The sequence below is a fragment of the Cupressus sempervirens genome, chromosome 3, assembly GCF_028749045.1.
Source record: "Cupressus sempervirens isolate cs-2001-9-10 chromosome 3, ASM2874904v1, whole genome shotgun sequence".
Classification (NCBI taxonomy): Eukaryota; Viridiplantae; Streptophyta; class Pinopsida; order Cupressales; family Cupressaceae; genus Cupressus; species Cupressus sempervirens.
This window is the reverse complement of record NC_143120.1, coordinates 374,822,718-374,844,445: the sequence shown is the minus strand read 5'-3', so window position 1 is coordinate 374,844,445 and position 21,728 is coordinate 374,822,718. Positions and strand designations below refer to the sequence as shown.

Genomic DNA, 21,728 nt, shown 5'->3' with positions numbered 1-21,728 from the left:
AATATGCCACAAATAGGATTCTATGACACATACAAGTCAAGACAGCTAAAAGTGGAAGAAAATCTATGATGCACATATGACACATTAAAGTCACTTGTATACAAAAATCTATGACGAATGTGGCTTATTATAGTCATGTGTAAGGAATAATTTATGTCAAATATGACACATATTAGCCAAGTGTAGAGAGAGGATCTATGATGCATTATGGCCATGTGTCAAGACTGGATGGAATATTTGAATTAAAAATTCATAATTCCACACAAATGGAAATTAGTAAATTAGAAATGAGAAATGAGAAAATAGGACTTAGGAAATTGAGAATTCCCATAGTTCACAAAGATGAACCAATTAATTAATAAAAATTAATTAATTGAGAATGTTGGTTTATAAGAAGAATTAGTAAAGTAGGATGAAAATGATTGAAATGACATAGGAATAGTTTATGAGTTAACTAATCCTATAGGACAAATTAGTAAATGATTGGCCAATTTGATGAAATAAATGTGAGATTAACCTTTTGATGGAATGCAATGATTATGCAGATCGACTAGGACGATGGTGAGTAGATCAAATCCATGATCAAATTGATTGAGTGATTAGGATTGATGACATGTCAAGGACATATGACATGGATTAAGGACATGTGACATTTAATGGACATTGTAAATGCCATAGGATTGAAATTGATTGATAAGATTGATCATAATAGCATCAACGAACATTGTCAATGCTATTAAATTGATTGGATAAGGCCATGATTTGACACCTAGGGACTTGATAATGTCGATGATTGGATGATAAAAATGACAGATTGACCTAGTGTCAAGGGACATGGCAAGTTAAGGTCAGATTTGATAGGTTTGATAGATTGACAAGGTACTGAGGGACACGACAATGTCTAGGATTGGATAAATGATGATTGATTAGGGATGTTTGACATGTTTTAGATCGATTAGGGTTGACTCATAATAGTTTAGGGTTGATTTGGGTTGATTATAAACAATTCCGATGATATTGAAATGGTTTAGGGTTGATCAGACAAGATTTTGATGATGTTGAAAATATTTAGAGTCAATTGCAAAAAGTTCAGACAGAACTGGACCTGATTCTGAAATGATTTGCATTTGATTTGAAGGGGGGGTGTGAATGGTGAAGGATATTGTCAAAATATGCTTGAATGGTAATCAAGTTGGCCAAAAGATTGGGATTAGTGAAATGAGAAAATGGGACATGTTAATATGAAAATGTGATTAAATAGTAGACACGAACCATTTTTTAGCGTCTACAAGTGGGGCAAACATAAGTATCAAGAAGAGTCATCTTAGATGAGATATCCAATGCTTGAAGATCCCTGCCCAATAACCATCCTCGTTTGCTGCTCTATTGGTACTCATGCATTTGATACCTCTAGATATAGTTGTACAAGTGAAGAGAAGGCACATGGGGGGTGAAGTGGGTGGGTTGAGTAATAGGTTGACAAGGAAAGCCATAGAGTGGAAACGTGGTGAAACAATGCAGTCTACTCAAGGTTGAGGGGGAGGGTGGAGAGACAAGGTAAAAAATTACTCTAGAAGGACTTGGTGAAGCACAAGGTGGAGGTGGTGATGCTACACCTGGAAACGAAGAGCCACTTCTTGTGGCAGAGGAAGCAGCAATAGGACAATCTCAAAGATGGGAAGGAGGGGTAATGGTGGGTGAAATCGAGATGGAGGCATGAGTGAAAAGCCTTATAATCATCATCATAACAATAGTTCACATGACCTGAGTGTTCAAGCTTGGAAGGGGATGTAGAGGGGGTGATAGAGTGGGGGATGGACAACAAGGTAGCCTCCCAAGTAGCATTTGAAAGGTGGGAAAACAAGGTGGAGATGTAGGTATTGGGGAGGGGGAGAGAAAAGTTCCCTAGGGGGGAGCTTCCCGAGATGAGAAAAAAATATTAGTCACCATCATCAAAGTGAAGCAAGGTGTGTTGAGGAGGGCTAGTAGAGGGGAAAATGGGAGTGGAGGAGGTGGAGGGGGGAGTGAGCATAAGAAATAGGAAATATAAATGAGTGAATGGACAACTAGAGGGAGGGGCATGAAGGAGAAATGATGGATAGAGGGGATGAACAACTAGAGGCCAGAGCATAATCCAACACACTAGGCCCACCACCACAAGGTTTATAGGTGAGGAAATGAGAATCCGTGAAACACAAAAGTCCATTATACAGCACAAGATCAAGGGATTCACAAAATTGTTGAAGATGCCTATCATAATAACCTAAGGAAACTTGACAAGTCTGGATCAATGTCCTCCATGCGTAAGGAATCATTGACTTTGTCATGAAGCAGAAGAAGAGTTTGTATAACTTGGGTACGAGCATTGAAATCTTTGAGAATGAGAATATCATTAATAACAAAAAATTAGGCTATGTTGTTAAAAAGATGACTAAAAGGATCACCATCAATGCTTTTGTTGATGATATAAGAAGAGAAGGCCGAAGAGAAGTAGCAAACCGCAATGAACAAATCCTTAAGATGAAGAGGAGAATGACATCATTCAAATCCACAAAAATTTCCCTAAGGTATTTGAAAAGGCCATGGAGATTTGTACCCAAACACTATCTTGGACAAGGTAGGCAAGCCCACCAAAATAACAGACCCTATTAGAAAATTTGTCTTAGAACAACAAATTGACAACTAAAAGTGCCCAAAAGAGGACAGACTAGGCTCTCATGAGTCTTTGTGAGACAAAGGATATTCAAAGATCCTAAAGCATCCAAGTAACGAAGTTGGAGATGGTCAAAAGGAATCATTGCCGTTCCAACAATTGACCTTAAGTTTAGGGACCATAGAATATGCCAACATCCTAGTGTTGTGGAAATGCCATTTGGCAGCCTCATGGTGACTCTTCACTCATTTGGGTGGGAAAGATTCCTTAATGATAGCCTTGAGATTGCGTGTAACAACCCATTTCCCATTCTTATGAGCTTGAACAAAAAGCATCATAGATTCCTCAAGTTCATCTATTTGTGATTTGGTCAAATCTTCATTAAGGAACACCTTAGAGGGTAGCAAAAAAGTTTAAGCCTTGCCTTGAGAGCACAAAAGTGATCAACAACAGACTTGAACCAATGGAATAAAGTAGAGACATAATTGAACCAAGCATGAGCAAGAATGATCTCAAAAAGGCCGAAGTAGTCTCAAAAAATGTAGCCACTTCCAAAGGGTCCTATGATAGCTATAGGAGGCCATGAACTTTGAGATTAAGCTCTCAGAATCTCCAAGTATGTTCCTCCAAAGTTTTAGGCTAAGTAAAAGTCTCTACCTTAGCTAGCAGAGGATCTTTGCCATTTTTACCACAAATTGAAGTTGAGGAGCTAAGATGTTTCTCTATTTCACAAATTAGGTTGTCACAAGAAGATTTAGCTTGAGTGTGCCTTTCCTTAAGCTCTTTAATGTCAGAATCTTTAGGTCATATTTGTTCAATGTTGGCATTTAACTTGGAATGAATATTTGTTTTTTCAATAGTCGAGGACAAAAGCTTCTCAGAGAGATCATTAACTATGACCCTCAAGAGTACACTCTACTTTAGTTTAGATAAAATCTCAAGGACCTCTTGCAAAGAGGTTTCAACAACTAGTTTTTGTTCCCTCTAATACATCTGGAGGTGAGTTGAGTTGACTAACACCAAGCTACTAGGCTTAGACAATCGAGCCGCAAGGAGTGATCCAGTATCCATCAATCCCATGGGAGGCTAGGAGCACAGACACTGAGCAAAAAAATGAAGGTAGGCCTGTAACAATAGATAGGTTATAGAGTCAGGTCAAGAAAAGGCCGAAGAAACCAAGTGGGATAAAAACGACAAGGAGCAAGACTACACAAATATCAAAATTAAACATAAAAACCATCGAGAGATCAATGTTGGAAAAACATAGACAAAGCCGGCCAAAGACATTCTGAATTTGCACCTTTAGTAAAACATCCAACACAAAGAACAAGAAAGACAACACCCACTAAGCAAGTACAAGAAACTGAAAATTGTCTAGCAAAGCAAAGTGGGAGGTGTTGGTGGAGACCAAAGTCAGCGACAAATGAAGAACAACTTGATCATGGCTTACAAACAATGACAATAGTTGAAGAGCCTATTCTGCAAGATAGAAACAAAAACATTCAAACACTAACACAGAGAGCCAAAATGAAACAAGAGAGCCAAGCCAATGCAAGCAAGACACTGACGAGGAATATGTGGAGGGATGAGTCAACACAAGATTGCTCATCCAAAGCCAAACGGAGAAAAGACCCAAGAGAATGCCAATCGAAAGTAGGGAGCACAACGAAAGCCAACAACTGCAATTAAAAATAACAATGAAAAACTAACCCAATGCAAGAGCAGTGTAGAAATCAAGATCAATGAAGCCGAATTCAAAAATAGCCTTCATGGAAGTCGAGCAACGCGCAAGTGATCTCGTGGGTAGACATCGTTTTGAAGATAGTTCTATGTTGGGAGTTGTGGAGGATGATAGTACAATGGAATGATGATGAACTTGTAGGTCTGATGTACTCTCTATGTTGATGTCTTGCTACTTTGTTATATGATTATCATTGTCTGCTTATAAACAAACTCCTTTTTGTATTGTGTCATTCAATACAAAATTGTTTAAAATAAACCATCTAATTAACCAAATAGAAAAATATGCCAACATGAAATCTAGCAGCTTTTTTGGGCTATTGACTGTAAGGAGTAGAAGGTTAAGGAAAATGCAATAGCAAACAGAAGCTATACTGCACTAGCAAAGGCTTCGGAACTAAAGAAGGCAATATGATTGTGATCGACATACCTAACGTAGATGTAATGTCCCCTTCTCACGAGCACTCAGATTTAATGGAGTTTGGCCTTAAATCAGACCCTTGTAGGCCAAGGTGTTAAGGAGAGGGTCATGTGAGCAGTTCTTACTATTGTCATAGTCTTCCTGTACCTACAAACACTTGGCAGCTATAGGTTTCCTACAACCACAGACTTCCTGTAGCCTATGATATTTGCACTTTATATTAATTATATTATTTATATTACTTTGAATGCAATTAATTATTATTGCAACAAAGGGTAATCTTCTAGAAAGTGAAATTAAATATTATTTTTATTTCCTCTAGGAGGCTGACCTCTTGGAGGAAAAGAATAAATATGGAGGGAAGCCTCATTGTTGGACATCAAGTGTGTTGCCATCTACTTTGCCTAATAACTTGTGGAGCCAAGGGTTTCTACAGTTTGTTACATTGGTCATTGGGAATGGACACTCCCATTGATTCGCATAACTGAGGTGGTGAAAAATCCTCCAACGGGTTGCAACTATTGGAGAAGACAATCAGTCTTTTCATTGTGCCGAATTTGAAGCCTAGGGCCATATTCAAAAGTTAAGTTTGAAGTAATAAGTGTGATATTAATCCACGGACATATTGCAGTAGGGCTGGGATATTTGGATAAGCATTTTGGAAGAGTTTGGAAGACTATCCTATAGCTTAAGCTGAACAATGTGACTGCTACAGTGTCGTCGCTACAGTATCGCTGCTACAGTATCATCGATATAGTGTTTTGCTACAGTACTGTCGCTATAGTAAAATCCATATATTTTGTGCAGTTCCTAGGTTTCTATTCATTTATATTTTGTAGTGCATTGAGGTTAGATCTAAATATTATAGGGCAACTGAAGGGATTTAGAAATCAGTTGTGGAGGTCTTGTAATCTGATTTATATCAGAAAGTTGTAAAAAAGGATTAGAATATCATTGAAAATCATAGCAAGTGTTGCCCTAATGTCTTATTGTTGTAGATGCATATTTTCTCATTTTTAACCAAGGCTATATGTTTCACAAAATGCTAAAACATTTACATCTTCATTGTTAGATGTTTTCTAGTTCTTTGCAAGCATATTTATTAAAGTTTGGCATTTAGAAAGAAATCAAAATTTAGATCTGCAATATATCCCTTGTGTGCAAATTGTTTGACGAAATTCTCAGGTTAAGGAATCAGAAAATTTAATTCAGAATTGTATTTGGTCTCTAGGCACCTTGGTTATACACCTAATCCTTCCTTTGGAAAGTTGAAACTGTAATAAGGTCAATATAGATGTGAATAAATATAGATCTAGATAACTTATCTGGATTAAATGAATGAATAATTATTTTGTTTTGTTTGAATTGTTATATCTTTGTTCACTTGGCTTGAACATAAATATTAAAATTGGGTTAATCTGGTAGACTTAGACTAATCCTATTAGGGGACATTACAAACTTCACATATTTAGCCCAAATGTAGACTCCATTACAAATCTACCTCTTTGAAGAAGAACCAGGTTTCTGTCGAACTCATGTCAAATCCCTGAAGGTTTCCATCTTCAGAATTTTTTGTTCATGTCAAAGTATTAACAATTTTATCAAGAAAGATAAATATCTCAACATGATCTCAGTAATCCTCTCCTTCAACTCTTATAGCATTCTCCAGGAAATTCTTGGTCTTCCATCAACTTGTCTTTTGGCATTCCGTTTCTGTCTATTAATTTAAAGAGAAGGAACATTTGATATTATCATCTTATTTTATATATTTTTTTAATCAAATCAATTTAATATTAGCCATCATTTTCATATTAAATTTATTATCAACAACTTAATTAAAATTATTTTAATTAATTGTTACTTAAAAATTGGGTAGATTACGAATCATCAACAATTTTAATATGTAGCACAATATGACTCACCTAGCTCTTCTCATTAACAATAAGGTGTCAAGCATATGCTCTTTTATGCCATCGAGGAGGATGGACTGAATTAAGTTGTTGTTTGCTGAGCTATATTTTCTTATAAATGTATTATTTGAAGATGCATTTGAAGTAAGAATTAAGATATTGTAAAAATAATTACTACATATCCTCATTGAATATTTGAGATGATATCAGTCGTTAACATATTGCAAAAGTTCCTACATCCTTATATTTGAGATGCTATCACATGTTATAGTTTTAATGCAGCTTTACATACCAAAAGATTGACAAGTTTTGGAGTCAAGGCCATGGGCATCATTAACTACTGGGTTAAACATAAACAGTGATGATAAAATCTCAATTTTTTTGTTAAACTAGATCAAAATCCATTTTTACACTTTAGAGGAAGCACAAGCATATGCAAACAAAATGGAAACTAAAAATTAATGCATATCTTTTAAAGAAATCATGATTATTATTTTTTTTTCATTTTTCATTTTCGTGAGAGTAATTTTGGTTTCTGATTCTTAACAGACTTTTGGATTGTCTGAAGCATCCTTTTTGCAGTTTTCAAGGATTTAATTCTGTATTCTGTGATTTGGTTGAAACAGGGAAGTGAATAAAGCTTTCTGTGGATTCTTGGACCATACAAAGATACGCAGATATTTTAGATCCTCTAAAAAAGTAGGTATAAATTCAGAGCTACAAAAGTTGACTGAGAATTATCATACATCCATTGCTCGATAATCCTAGGAATTTTTACTTAATATATTTGTTAGTAATCATGATTTTCAAAATGATATATTACATTTGTTTATTTTGAATGGTAATTTTGAATTTTTAACAGTAATAATTCACATGTCTTTGGTTCTCCTAACAGTATGCCACGAATATTGCATAAATTCCAGATAACAGATTCTAGCGCTTGTTTGTTGTTAAGACCAAATGGTGCAAGTTCCCAATCTTGAGCACTTGTTCATTCACAGGCTTCAACGCTGCATTTTAGATTTGAAAGAAATGCTGTAATGTGAAGTTTTTTTGGACGGTTTTAAAGCAGCTTTAAAAGTAGCTTTTAGCTTCGAATCTGGATTAATCTTTAGTAAAGCTCCTTCCCACAATAACATGACTCCTGCATATAGGTCATTGACTTTATTTATATATTGGTCAAGAGAAAATAAAAAACAAATTTTATATTGACCTATATTTATTTGCCTATATTTTTACATGTATATTTTTATATTACTCAATGCATATATATGTAAAGATTAGTATTTAATTTATCTTTTTGTAATTTTTAAAATATTTTAATTTTTTTTTCCCTGATGTTTTGTTATGTGTGTGTATATATCATGTATATGGTCCCTTAATTTTTCTCCTTAATTTATATTGGGTCTTGTTTGTTTGCTTCGGTTAATTTTTTTGTTAATGTTCTTTTTTTTTGGCTTTTGTGTTTTTAGTTTCTTATTTCGGTTCTTTCTTTCTCATGGGTTTTCAGAGATTCAAGCACTTGCATGTTTAATGTAAGTACACACATTTTCGCTTACTGTTGCGTTTATTTTTCATATTTTTTCATTTAGTTGCTTGTGTGTGTATGAGTTCTTTTCATTTTTTTGTTTTGTTTATTTATGTTGCTTAGTTTTTTTGGTTAGCTTCTGTTGTCTTTATTGTAAATCTTTATCTTGTGCCATCTTTGGCTTCTCTTCTTTTTCTATTATTTTCTTATTTTATTGTTTTCTTCCTCTCTCATCTCTGAGCTCGTGCTCCCTTGTCCCTTATTCTTTCCCCCTATTTAGAAGTCCAGGGCTGCATCTTGCCATCTTTTTATTCCTTGAACTCTCTTCTTGTCCTGATTATGGATCATGGAGTATGATCCAGAATGTCAATGGTAAATTGTTTTACATAATCTGATTCTACAAGCAATTGGTTAACGAAGTTTGCTGATTAATTTTGCTTTCATGTAAATTTTAAAGTGAGCATAAAGGATATTATGGAATATACTCCTATTTTGGTGGGTCTGCTACAGTTCTAGGATTTAAACTTGGGTACAAATGGGGAGTGAAATTATGCAAGCACTATCTAATGTTTAATGTGCCAGACGTTTGCTTGTATTTCCTTAACTTTTTCCTGGACATTTGTTTTGAAAAAAAAATGATAAGAAATTAGAATTTCATGAACCAAATATGTAATAATTAGAATTTCATGACCCAAATATGTAATAATTAGAATTTCATGACCCAAATATGTAAAATAAAAATATCATGGTACCAAAAACTCCACCAAATGATCTAAAAAATTTAGCAGCAGTTAAACAAAATTAGGTAAGCAGTGGAATCAGATCTCACATTAAGATGACAGAAATGATTCACATCTATAATAATGAGGGTTTATTAAGAAACTGAAGGAAAATTAATTGGCAGTGGATTTGTAAGCAATTTTCATTCAGAAACTTGAATAATGTTAACCAAAAGACAGATGAAGCTGTAATGAATTTCCCCAAAAGATACAAATGTTTAGGAGGCTGAGATGTATTTCTCTGTGGAGACATAAGTGATTTAACTTTTCATCCTAATTAGGTAAGCTATGGATCACATTCATGTCTTAAATTCTTAATGAATTGGTCAATATTTGTTAAATTCTATGCTGCTTTTCTTATTGGGCTCCAATCTTGTTGATTGATTGCTAATTCATGTACTAATACTGTTTTAAATTTGTTTTTTCCTACAAAGATGAATTAAAGTCACTGACCATATGTGAAAAAACTGAATATGTTCTTGATGCTTTACCCATGTCCCCTTGACTGCACCTTTTTGAGCTACTTCAGTAATACTTTTGGTTAAGAGTGAGATGCTTTGTAGATTCATGGAAATTATCATGGTAGCAATCACTTTTGATTTCCCATTTTTCATATTTACTACTTCGTGGTTTTGGTTTTATCCCTTGTGAAGTATTGGGTAATAATTTTAGCTTATTCAGGCATGCATACAAATACATTGTTGTATAATTTTTTACAAGGTTTCTATACCTTGTGTAACCTGTCATTTGTTTGTAGAAAAATGTCCAAGGTGCCAGTATTACAACTGCAGATGTCCAAGAATGCTCTAATAGCACCGCCAATGATTTATCCACATGTGTTAATCAACAACTGGATACTGGAGGACCTTCTCTGGTTAATGATGAGGCTTTAGATGGCATTTCTCAGAAAATGAATCCGGGAAGAGAAAAACCTGGCATGCAAGTTATATATTCACTCCCTTCCAAAGATAGAATTGGCATAGCAACTGGCAATTGGGGATGTGGAGCCTTTGGTGGTGACGTTGAACTCAAAAGTGTCCTCCAGTGGCTTGCAGCATCTCAAGTTAGTATTGTTCTAAAAGACCTTTTTCAGGATTATATATTTAATCTCTTCTATTTTCTTTCATATGATGAGTTGATCTGGTTATTGTCATTGTTTAGTATAATCTAAAAGACTGAAATGTGATTGCAACTGAAAATGTTGCAAATTTAAGAGATGTGCAATGATTCAAATGTATTGCTGATAATTATTTGATTCACTTCAGCTATTATACTGTCATGATCCACTAGTACAAAAATTATTAATTCAAGTGTTGCAAAGTAACTATACTTTCCAATAAAATGGACTATGACATGTATTGTGGATGATGTTTTCAAACCTTCAAATAGCTTTTTGTAAGTATGTTTGCTGATATATCCCATGATCCTGTAAACTAAAAAAACATTTTAAGGGAAAATTCATTTCAAGCCAACTGTTTAACTACTCTGATCTCTTAACTCTATGTGATGGCCCAATGTAATGTCCTCTTTCTCGAATAGGATTTGATAATATATAAATAATTAAGTAATATAATTTGTTAAATAAATAAGAATTTAATAGATAGATAATAATATTAAATATAAAGATAATTAATTGAATAATATAATGTAAAGCAATATAATTATAATATAGCAAACCAATAATATTAAAAATGTGAAAAAAAAACTAGTTAATTAAACAAAATAAAAGATAATATATGAACATCCAATATATGGAAAACAAAGTAGAAAAAGAGGAAGGAAATTCTTAGCTGAACTTAGAGCAGCTATAGGATTTGCTAGCAACCAGAAAAAGATTAATGTTCTTATGAATGTAGGGAAGGGGATTTCCTTCCCATAGAGCCATGAAGCTAACAACATAGAATGCTAGGGGCCTAAATTCCCCTAACAAAAAGCACTTACTCAAGCACAATTTAGCACAATTTAACATTATTTGACTCAAACAATATTTATACAAGAATTGAAACTTAACAAAGAAGGAGAAATTTTAGAAGAAACCTTGGTTCTTGGAAAATGGAATTAATTAATTCTGTAGGGGTCTCAGGTTGGATTGGTATTATATGGAACCCAAGGAGGGTAGATTTCACTCCACTTGTATCCAATAATAATTGGATGTTGGGGGGGAGGGGGGGGAGTAAAAAGCTTTAAAATTGAAATTCAATTCTTACTTATTAATGTGTATTGGCCAACACCAACAACGAATGAGAAAGAAACCTGGAATGAGATCAGTAATTATTTAGAGTTAAATCCACAAGAAAATGTTTTCATTGGGGGAGATTTTAATGCTATTCTAGATTTAGGAGGAAAAGCAGGCGGATCTATGAACATTAACCAAGTTATGTTGGATTTCAAAGTATGGTTCGTAAAAGATAACCTTATTGACATTCCAACATCTAACAAGGTCTTCACATGGAATAATAGATGAGCTGGTTTTTGTAATATTGCAGAAAGATTGGACAGATTCATATTTAAAGGAAATTTAATATCTTTTAATCATCCTTGCAATACAGTCATTTTACTTAATGTAGGATCTAATCACTATCTAGTTAGACTAGCATTAGGTGAATCACAAAAAACCATCAAGAAATCCATTTAAGTGTGAAAAATGTGGTTTCTAGATATTGAATTTTTTAATATTATATCTATATATATATATATATATATATCAATGGAGGTACGAAGAGAAATTTGAAGTATCAAGGATGTTTTGTTTCATAGCTAAATTGAAATCATTAAAAGAAAAAATAAATAAATGGAATAAAGATCATTTTAATAACATATTTAAAGAAAAAAAGAAGATTGGAGAAGAATTGAAAAATTTAAACGGAGAAACCATTAGGTTAGAAATGGATAATGAAAAATATACCAAAGAACTTCTAGCTAAACAAGAAAATGTACTAGCAAAAGAAGAAATATTCTAGAAACAAAAGACAAGAGTAACATGGTTGTTAGAAGGTGATAGAAATAAAAAAAAAATTCAAAATAGTACTATTAATAGGAGAAATATTAATAGAATAATAAAAATCAAGGATAATTCAGGAAGGGTAATTGAAAATCCAAATGAGATAGCGGAAATCTTTGTTAATTATTAAACATATATACTCAATAATTTTGAATCATCAAATTTAATAGCTCAAAATAAGATGTTAGGTTCTATTCCGAAAATAATAACTGCAGAAGATAATAAAAACTTAAATAGGGGATTTACCAAAGAAGAAATTAAACATGGCCCTTTTCAACTTAATCCTAATAAATCTCTGGGCCCTGATGGCTTTCAAGCCTTTTTCTTTAAAAAATGTTGGGATATTCTCAGAGACAACCTTTGGAAGGCTATTGAGGCAACTAGGAATTCTGGATCCCTTGTCATTGAAATTAATAATACATTCCTAGCTTTATTTCCAAAGAAAACTGAACTTATGGATCCTAGAGATTTGATGCCCATAGCCTTATGTAATACAATCTACAAAATACTCTCAAAAGCACTAGCCAAAAAACTTTAAAAATGCTACCAAAGCTCATCTTAGAGGAACAAACAGGTTTTGTTCCCAATAGGTCAATTCTTGACAGTGTTATCATAATCCAAGAATTAATTCATTCTGTACAAATTAATAAGAAATCTTGTATACTAATGAAGTTAGATATCTAAAAAATTTGCGATAAAGTGGATTGGAGATTCTTATGTAAAACACTTGAAGCTTTTGGACTCTTTTGTCAATGGATCAACTTAATAAATAGCTCCATTTCGACACCAAAAATCTCCCTTCTCATAAATTGCACTCCTGAAGATTTTTTAAACATATCTAGAGGTATAACACAAGGGGATCCTATATCACATTTTCTCTTCATGATTATGGCTAAAGCTTTTGGCAGAGCTATAATAAAGGTTCAATCCAAATGAAAAATTAGAGGAATCACAGTTCCCGAGGAGGTCCCTAGAATAACACATCAACAATTTGCAAATGATACAATTCTACCAAGAGAAAGTACTTTGGAAGAAGCTCAAAAGTTTAAGCAAATAATAAATAATTACATTGAAGCATCAAGCCAAAAAGTAAACACTAACAGATTAGAGATTTCCTTTATTAATACCAAAGAGGAAGTGGAGAGATAAATTTGTAAAATAATGGAATTTAGAAAAGAAACCTTTCCTTGCAAATACCTTGGTATTCAACTTGAAAAATACATTAGACAAAGTAAAGCTTGGGATATGGTTTTAGATAATTGGATAAAAAAATGGGAAGTTGGAAAGGGAAATGGTTAACTAAAGCTGGTAGAATGACTATGATCAAAACAATACTTTTGGCCATCCCCACATATCATATGTCATGTCTTCCCCTACCCATAGATGTAAAAAAGAAATTGGTCTCTAAACTTAAAGACTTTTTCTAGCAAGGTACTGGAGATAAGAAAAAAAAAACTTTGATAAATGGGGAAAAATATGTAGACCTAAAGAATTTGCAGGCCTAGGTATAAAAAAATTGAGCTGGCAAAATAAGGCATTAAGGGCAAAACTTATTTGGAGAATGTTTAAAGAACATAATAGTAAATGGTCCAAAATTTCATATCATAAATATTTAAACAATAATAATCCTCTGTCTTTGTTCACAACTAAAAATCCTCCAAAATGTTCAAGAATTTGAAACTTTATGTTGAATTGCCACCCATTAATAACCAATAACAAAACTTAGTATATCGGTTTTAGGGGAGGATCCTTTATTTTGGGAAGATTCATGTAATGGGCTCCCTTCTCCACATAGTGTAAATCTACCTATAAACATCAAAAACACTTTTTAAACTTTGTGGGGTTAAAAACGTGAGTGATTATAAAAATAAAATTAACAATAATTAGTATGGAGGATGACAATAGAAAGCCCTAGATAAAACTCCATTTTCATCCAGGAAAAGTTTATTTTTAATCAATTTTTAAAAAGTAGACAGACAAATCATAAAGATAGGAAAGATAAATTAATTTGGGGAGCCTCGAAAGACGAAAATTATAAAGTCAAGCTAGGGTATGAAAAGATAATAAATTCTCAAAAATGGGATAAGATTGACATCCCTCTAAATCTATGCTTGGTAAATGGGTTGTGACCATTTCAAAGGTAAGGCATGTTGAAGAGGTGTAATTCTTCTCAACCTTGGAAGATATAAAGGAAGAATGTTTCTTTTGTGACATATGGAGGGGAGAGGATTTGGGTGAATGATTTATTACTTTCAAAGGCAATAATGAAAAGTAGTGACTCAATTCTAATGAAAGATGGTGACCTTTTCAATAAAGAAGGTTTCATTCTTAGACAAAAAGGAGGAGCAACAATAAAGTATTATTAATCAAATTTTGAGAAAAAGCCAAAGTAAATTGTGATCCTAATAGGGAACACTACAGTGGCATCATAGCATGATCATGCCATCCCATAGGGAAAATATAAACAATGAATCATCAAATAATAAAGTATTTAAGGGAATATTTATCATTCAATTGCAAGAAAAGAGACAATATCATCATTCAACATTAGACAACAAAACAACACAAAGGTTTGACAAGTCTCCATCTCTCAAACGGAGACATCATTGCAATGTTATCTATTAAGAGCAATGCTAAAGAATGAAACAAAAGGAATGATGTAATATAAAAAGTAATGATTATTATGGAGCAACATCTTGAACTCAAAGTCAAAAGAGTTAGAGTCAATATTTAAGAAGATGTCTCAAGAAAGATTAATATGATTTCCTTATGAACAAAAATCAACATATGTATTTGTTATAGTTTGCAAAAAATGCCTTTTCTACAAAGGCAGCAGTAGCAATTAAAGAATACATGTTTATTAGGATCAAGGGAAGAATAAAAAGGAAAAGGATTGTGTGCTACATAAAGAAATGTTTTTTCAATACACCATTAGATGTTAAGAAAGTTGTTTGCAAATTTCTTTAAAGGAATCACAGGGAGTTCTATAGAATATTAGAATGAATCATTTTCAAACTTGTGAAAGGATAAGATAAATCTATTAATGTTCGACAGGAGACCACATGGGCCTAAAAGACTAAGAACATACAACAAGCCCACAACGGGCAGTAGGAGCACCAAACACTATCCATGGAAAGAGCTACAAGAAAGAAAAAGAGGCAAAGAACAAAGTTGGAGAAGACAACCACTAAATGCTCCTCAAAGGAGAGAAGTAAGCTAGTAGCAAAGGATAACATTTGAGGTGAGCTTGCGTCCTAGAATGAGTCGAGGAGCCATTGGAGAGAGGGCGGCACTATATAAGACCCCTACAATGTTTTACAGATCTGCAATGATCAAATGAAAGATCAAGAGGTTGCTTCTCACCATGGGCAGGAAACCTGAGAGTGAAGAAGAAGTTGATGAGTCAATCCGAAGGCTATAAAGTTAGGAACAAAAGGTGCATAGTGTAATCACAAAGCCGTATGGCCTCTTGCAAATAGAGGGCAAGACACCATTGATCAGTGTATTTGAAAAACGAGTTGAGGGACCTACACTCTTTGAACAAGCAGTAAAACCTTCCTCTAATCTCATAGTAAATAGGGCAGCGAAACATAAAATGGGTTTTGGGCTCAATCTCCCCTAGGGGGCAAAGGCAACAAATCCTGTACTCCTGATCAAGGTGGTGATCAGTCTGTAAACATAGTCGATGGGGGCTCACTCTAAATGATCTCAGAGAAAGGTGGAGGGCGTGGGTCGAACGACAGGTAAGGTACCATGGTCGTATAATAACCTTTTCCTAGATATCCATATAGTGCTTGGCATAGAAGGCCATCCTCAGGTGGAGCTCACTTAGAGGATTCTACCAAATTGTGATAATCTACTACCTGTAAATGTCAAATCTGACATGCTCATTTAGCTCCTTCCAAGATGGGAGGAGGTGAGCAGGGGCATCCAGAGAAAACTAAAAGGGGGGAGGTGGTCCATGGAAATCTCAGTTGAGCTAAGAAGATTGACAGTGTAAGTGAACCAACAACGAGCTCTTCTAGTAGGATCAGAACTCGCAATCGCCTTAGAGGAGCAGTAAGTTAGGAATACCTGTGAAAGCCCTCAATAAATCTGCGAAGCACCAAAGTCAATGAAGAAACCAAACCAAATCGAAGATAGTCTCTAATCTAAAAGAATGAGCCCCAAACTCAACTAAGATGATATTGTGGGAGTGGAATGATGACACCTGATAATGCGTCAAAGAAGAAGGGTCTGGACTCCCTCGATTGTAGCCCAATCAAACTGTAGGAGAGAGGGTCCCCCAAACAATCGACCCTTAGAAGACGGTTGGCCTTACCAAGGAGACCAGAAGGGAAAACTTGGTCACGTTATCATGGAGGTAGTGTTTGAAGCACTGTCTCTCAAGCAAAACCAGGGAATCAGACCCCTTATTAACCTAGGGCTGCATAGCAGGTCTCATGGTGAAATGGGAGCTAGAGAACTAAACCCCAAGGTATGTATACTAGGAATTGATCTCAATCTTGTCGCCTTCAAATTAAAAGTGGAGGTGCAAGGTCTTTAAGCAGTTGAAGACCATAACCCAAGTCTGACCCAGATTAACAACAAGTTGGCACAACTCACAAGAAGACGCCAAACAACCAAGCATTTGCTGAAACCCCTCTAGAGAGGAAGCCAAAAGAACCATGTCATCCCTGCAAATGCACTAATAATGCCATTGTATTGATTGTGTTCCAAATGCAAATGAAGGCTTATAAATATGAGAGGAGACATGTCTCATGAAGAGACATGTCACTATAGTTAAACATCACTAGTTAACATATTAATATAATAGTAATATAATAACCATAAATGTAACTCATCTTAAGCATATATGTAATATTAATATGTTAACCATATATGTAATATATTATTATATTACTATATAATATATATTATATAGAAGATATTTATCTTAAAGATGATTTACCATCAACAAGGTATCTCATATTAAAATCAATCCAACAAAAGCTATAACCTTAACACTTCCTTTTAGCTAGAGAGGATTTATAATACACATTATGCTCTCAAGAATATGAAGAGATATCATCTCAATATGATATTCAATTCACTATGAAGCTAAATTTCTCACCTTTCATAACACACAATTGAAGCAATTTCCATAACTTCAAAACACCACCTTAGGTGTGGTCTATAATAGTAACTATGTCACGACGTCCGGCAAGATCCGGCCTAAAGAACCATAACAAGTTGGTTATCATGGTGTCTGGCAAAATCCGGCCCAAAGACCCATGATAACAAGTCTAACATTTATAAGATCGCCACCTTACAATGGCTACCTTCTGTCTATTCGTTAACATGATTTCCAGCACTCTGCAACAACAATTTAATGAAGTCTATCATGATAACAAGTCTACCATTTAAAAGATCGTCATCTTATAATGGTTAACTTTTATTTAAAAGATCGTCACCTTTCATTACATATCATATGTGAAATAGTAACCACCATGAACCTAGTTAGAGGGTGGTACAAAGGCTTTCACCTTAATTTTCTCTCACAAAGAAGAATGCATTACAAGGAATATCACTTAGAACTTTTCCTCATACCAAGGAAAGATCCTTAGTCCTTACCTTGGTTTTTTTGGCTTCGTGTCTTCTTTTGTTTCTTCTCAGACATCGTTTGGTGCTCCTGTCTTGGTCGACTCTTTTGTTTGTATGCTCAGTGCCATAAACCCTTGTGGTTTTTTGTTGGACACTAATATTATTATTTTATCTTATCATAGAGAAGATATCATTCACAAAAGATTGCACCTCAAAATATTTTCTTTTGAACAATGATCCTAGGAAGTCAAGTCCAATAGTTACTCCCTTAGAGGCTCTCTTCTCCCAAGGATTCTTGTCAAACACATTCTGAATCTAATATCAATTTTTTGATTTTCTGGTGATAAGTCATCACTTCCTCATGATAAGCATAGGAGTGGGCCCATCAACATCATGCACTCACACACATATTTCTAGACGGCCTTTGAGTATAAATCTTCTAAGCTGCATTGCTTTAGAAGAAGTGTCATGCTTCCTCTTAATGTCGAAGGATCTCATAGTCTAAATCATCAAAGATGTTTGCTTCAAGAGCCTCACTTTATCCATCTTGATCATAAGGGTCTTTGGAGCTACTATCATTAGATTGAGTCTGCACAATATTTGGTAGCATGTGTAAAGTACCAACTTTCTTTTCCTGCACATGAAGATTTAGAAATTGTCTTCTTAGATTATTTGAGAATGGAACATCTCCCCTCTAAAAAAGTTTCAAGTGGGAATGGAGCATTGACTATTATTCCTGCCACAATGTAAAACTCCTACTCATTCTATATTGTTGAACAATTTTGCATCAAATCAAATATGGATTCCTTTGACATCATCTCTCATGTTGATTTCCCCAAATATAAGATCTACCCCTTCTACAAGTAAAGAGCTGATCCAAATATCGGATTTAATTCAACCCATATCTGTGCTCTCATGTTATGTGTGGCCCAATGATTTCTTCCCAACTGATACACTCTTCAATTGTCGAGTTGTCTATTCAAGATGATTTTAGACAATGCTTAATCCACTTATCCGATCTGATTTTTGTTGCCATTGCTATCCAAAATGAGCTAAAGACCTTGATGAGCTAGTTAGATAGTGGAAACATTAAATATTATTATTCACCCTACAATGTATAATTTTCACTCATTTCATTTTATGGAGTCTGAAAATTTCTACCAATTTGCTTTAGGAGCAAGCTTGTAATCTATTTGTGATCTCGATGTATATGCAACCTATTGACAAAACATTGTTCAGTGTTCAACTGAATTGCATATTTCCTATCTCAGCTACCACTATGATGACCCCTCTCCTTAGTAAGTTTTCTCTCTCAATTTGTTTAAGGTGGTATTTAATATGAATATCTTATTTTGACAATAAATGTACATTCTTATTCATTGAATTGACATTCCCATTTCATGCTTCCTTACTAAAATTATGCTATCAATTACTCCCTCTCGATTAATAAGACAAAGATCACTGAAGGTTAACTGAATAGCATCCTCAGTCTTCTTCCTCTCTTTCAAGGTTGCCTCTAATAACATGTCAGACTCCCTCTTTTTTTTTTTTTTTTTTCTGCAAGGACATTCTTGAAGGAAAAGATCAAGGCACATGGCTCTTATAGTATCTAAAAAACACAAATAAGATAGACTTCATTGATTAAATAAAATAATTAAGGATAATTTGTCTTCAAAACAATATTAGAAATACAAAGACTGATCATATTTATTTCTTTACAATTACTAACTTATATGTTACCAATAATGGTTAATTTATTCAATTATAATTACTAATTTATAAATTAGTAATGATAACTAATATTTATTCAATTATCATTATTAATTTATAATTACTAATGTTACTATGTTTTTAAGTAATCAATATATACAAAATCAACATTATTGTGTGTGGCAAGTATGGATTGGAAACTAATGCCTACCTTCCCAATGGACCCGCAAGCAATGATCCGCTTGATGCTTGTTTTCTCAAATGCTTTTGTATGATTTTACATATTTCCTTTCATAGGATCCACGTGTAAACATATGTATGCCAGTATATGTAAACCGTTCCACTTTCAAAGTCACATTTGATGCTTTACTGGATCTTCCACCGTGGCAAGCATGATGGTCTTTGTTCTCTTACGTGATCTGTATTTTTCTGCAAGTATATACTAAGGGTATCATAGTTCTTCTATACTCGTTTAGTTGTCTTCTAATAGTTAGTCTGACTAGTGTCATCGGGTGATGCTAGAAAGGTATATTACTACTGATGGTTTCTTGAGCTTTGCCTTTTGTGGTCCAATCTCCTGATACTCTAGACCATCGCAGGTTACAAACCTCATCTCCTAATTTGCTTTGTGCATTAGATGGTTTTGAGTTCATAATCTCTAAAGACTCAGTTGACATGGAATTTCTTCAATAATTCAAACTTCCCATCTTGCACTAACTCGACGGATCTTCCAAAGAGGATTCAAGGATATTGTTACCATATTCCTTCGTCACTACAAAGCACATGGAAGTCTTGTATCCTTACTGCATCTACTAGAGTCTTGAATCTGTTGTGATATCCGTAAGACTTTGTCCTTTGAACATATCACTAAATATTTGAATTATCATTGTATTAACTTTTATTGGGTTCCATCATCATCTTTATATTTACAGTCATAGTTTAACCTTATCATAGATATGATGCCATTGGTGGAGAGTCTACTGCCGTTGCATTTTCAATGTCCAATGGTCCATCTTGAAAACATCATGCATGACTCTTATCATATCCGCACCATACAATCACAGTTGGGCATATTGACTTGACTTTCATTAACTGCTTTTTTTTTAAACTTCTGGATGTTTCACATAGATAAAAAATCTTCCCAATACTTTTGATTCATCTCTGATTTATGGTATACATATCTTTTGTTTGGATGTTTTGATGCTGCATACCTCAACAAATTAAGAATGTACACCATAGCTACAAACTGAGATACTTTTCCAAGTTACTTACAACAATCTTCATCATTTGACATCAATAACAATTTCATTCAAACCTTTGACATCAATAATGACAATATCTCAACATAATCGATATTATACCAGAAACCAGGTGAATATGTGTCATGAATTCCTGCAGATGCTTGCTCAGTAATAAAAGATACATGCCTGGATTCATCTGCAGCATAAATATTTGACACAAGATATGTTACTGCAGTTACAAAAGAAGAGGATTAAATCTTTTATACTAGAACCAGTATTCTAAAGGCCAAGCCATAACACTGCAGTGATAATGATTGTTTCAAAATCAGTGAAGACTGGGGTATGTGTCAAAACAGTGAGAAATGCATGATCAGAACTGATCAAAATAGTAACCATTAATATCATACAATTCAAACAGTAGTAAACACTGTTAGATGACTGTGACTCTTATCAGAACTAATGAATATGTTTGGCAGTGATACATTTGTCAACGCAGCAAAAGAGGCTATTCAATAGATAGTTATAGAAATATTGGGAATCCTCAATGTGTACGAACTCAATAGCACCAACATCTTACTGGCATATAAAATCTTCAATTTCGTTCCCCAGTTATGAATGCATCTACAACAATGATTGCCAGAGAATCAACCATTTCCAATCTGAGCAAGTACACAAGTTTACGATAGCACTAGGAATATCTATAAAGAAAAATATACTAAATGAAAGACGATGACTAAGAGCCAAGTGCTTCTGTCTCGTATTCAATTAGGATGAAAAGATATGACATATATATTCCAATATCGAAGATTTTCCCAGTCAAAAGTCAGCAATAAAATTACGACATCAATGAAGGAAAAGTAAATACAAGCAATGAGATGAGAATTTTTTCATTTATTGAGCATTTCTGGATGGCCTGGAGACATACACTGATGCAGAGGAGATGCACCTAACTATTTGCGAATACTGTATGTGTTACAAGATTCAAGAAGAGTTGGCAGATTAACGGATTTCTGGATGATTCATTGATTAACAGAGGAATAAATGTGTTCCTTATAAAGAATTACAAGGACGTTGTTTCTAAAAGAAACAATGTAGACTGAAGACGGAATTAGAAACAAAACTAGAGACAGGATAGGAAACATTCCTATAATAGGATGGGAAA

General features: G+C 34.1%; 1 protein-coding gene across 1 annotated transcript in view; it reads left to right on the top strand.

Annotated features, from left to right (window-relative positions):
• Nucleotides 1-21,728, top strand: part of LOC149566553 (poly(ADP-ribose) glycohydrolase 1-like) — a 211,669-nt gene that overhangs the window by 141,814 nt on the left and 48,127 nt on the right. Inside the window, exons 8-9 of the mRNA XM_089819861.1 lie at nt 7,351-7,423; nt 9,789-10,094. Coding sequence (XP_089675987.1) covers nt 7,351-7,423; nt 9,789-10,094 — 379 coding nt within the window. The remainder of the gene's footprint in view (nt 1-7,350; nt 7,424-9,788; nt 10,095-21,728) is intronic.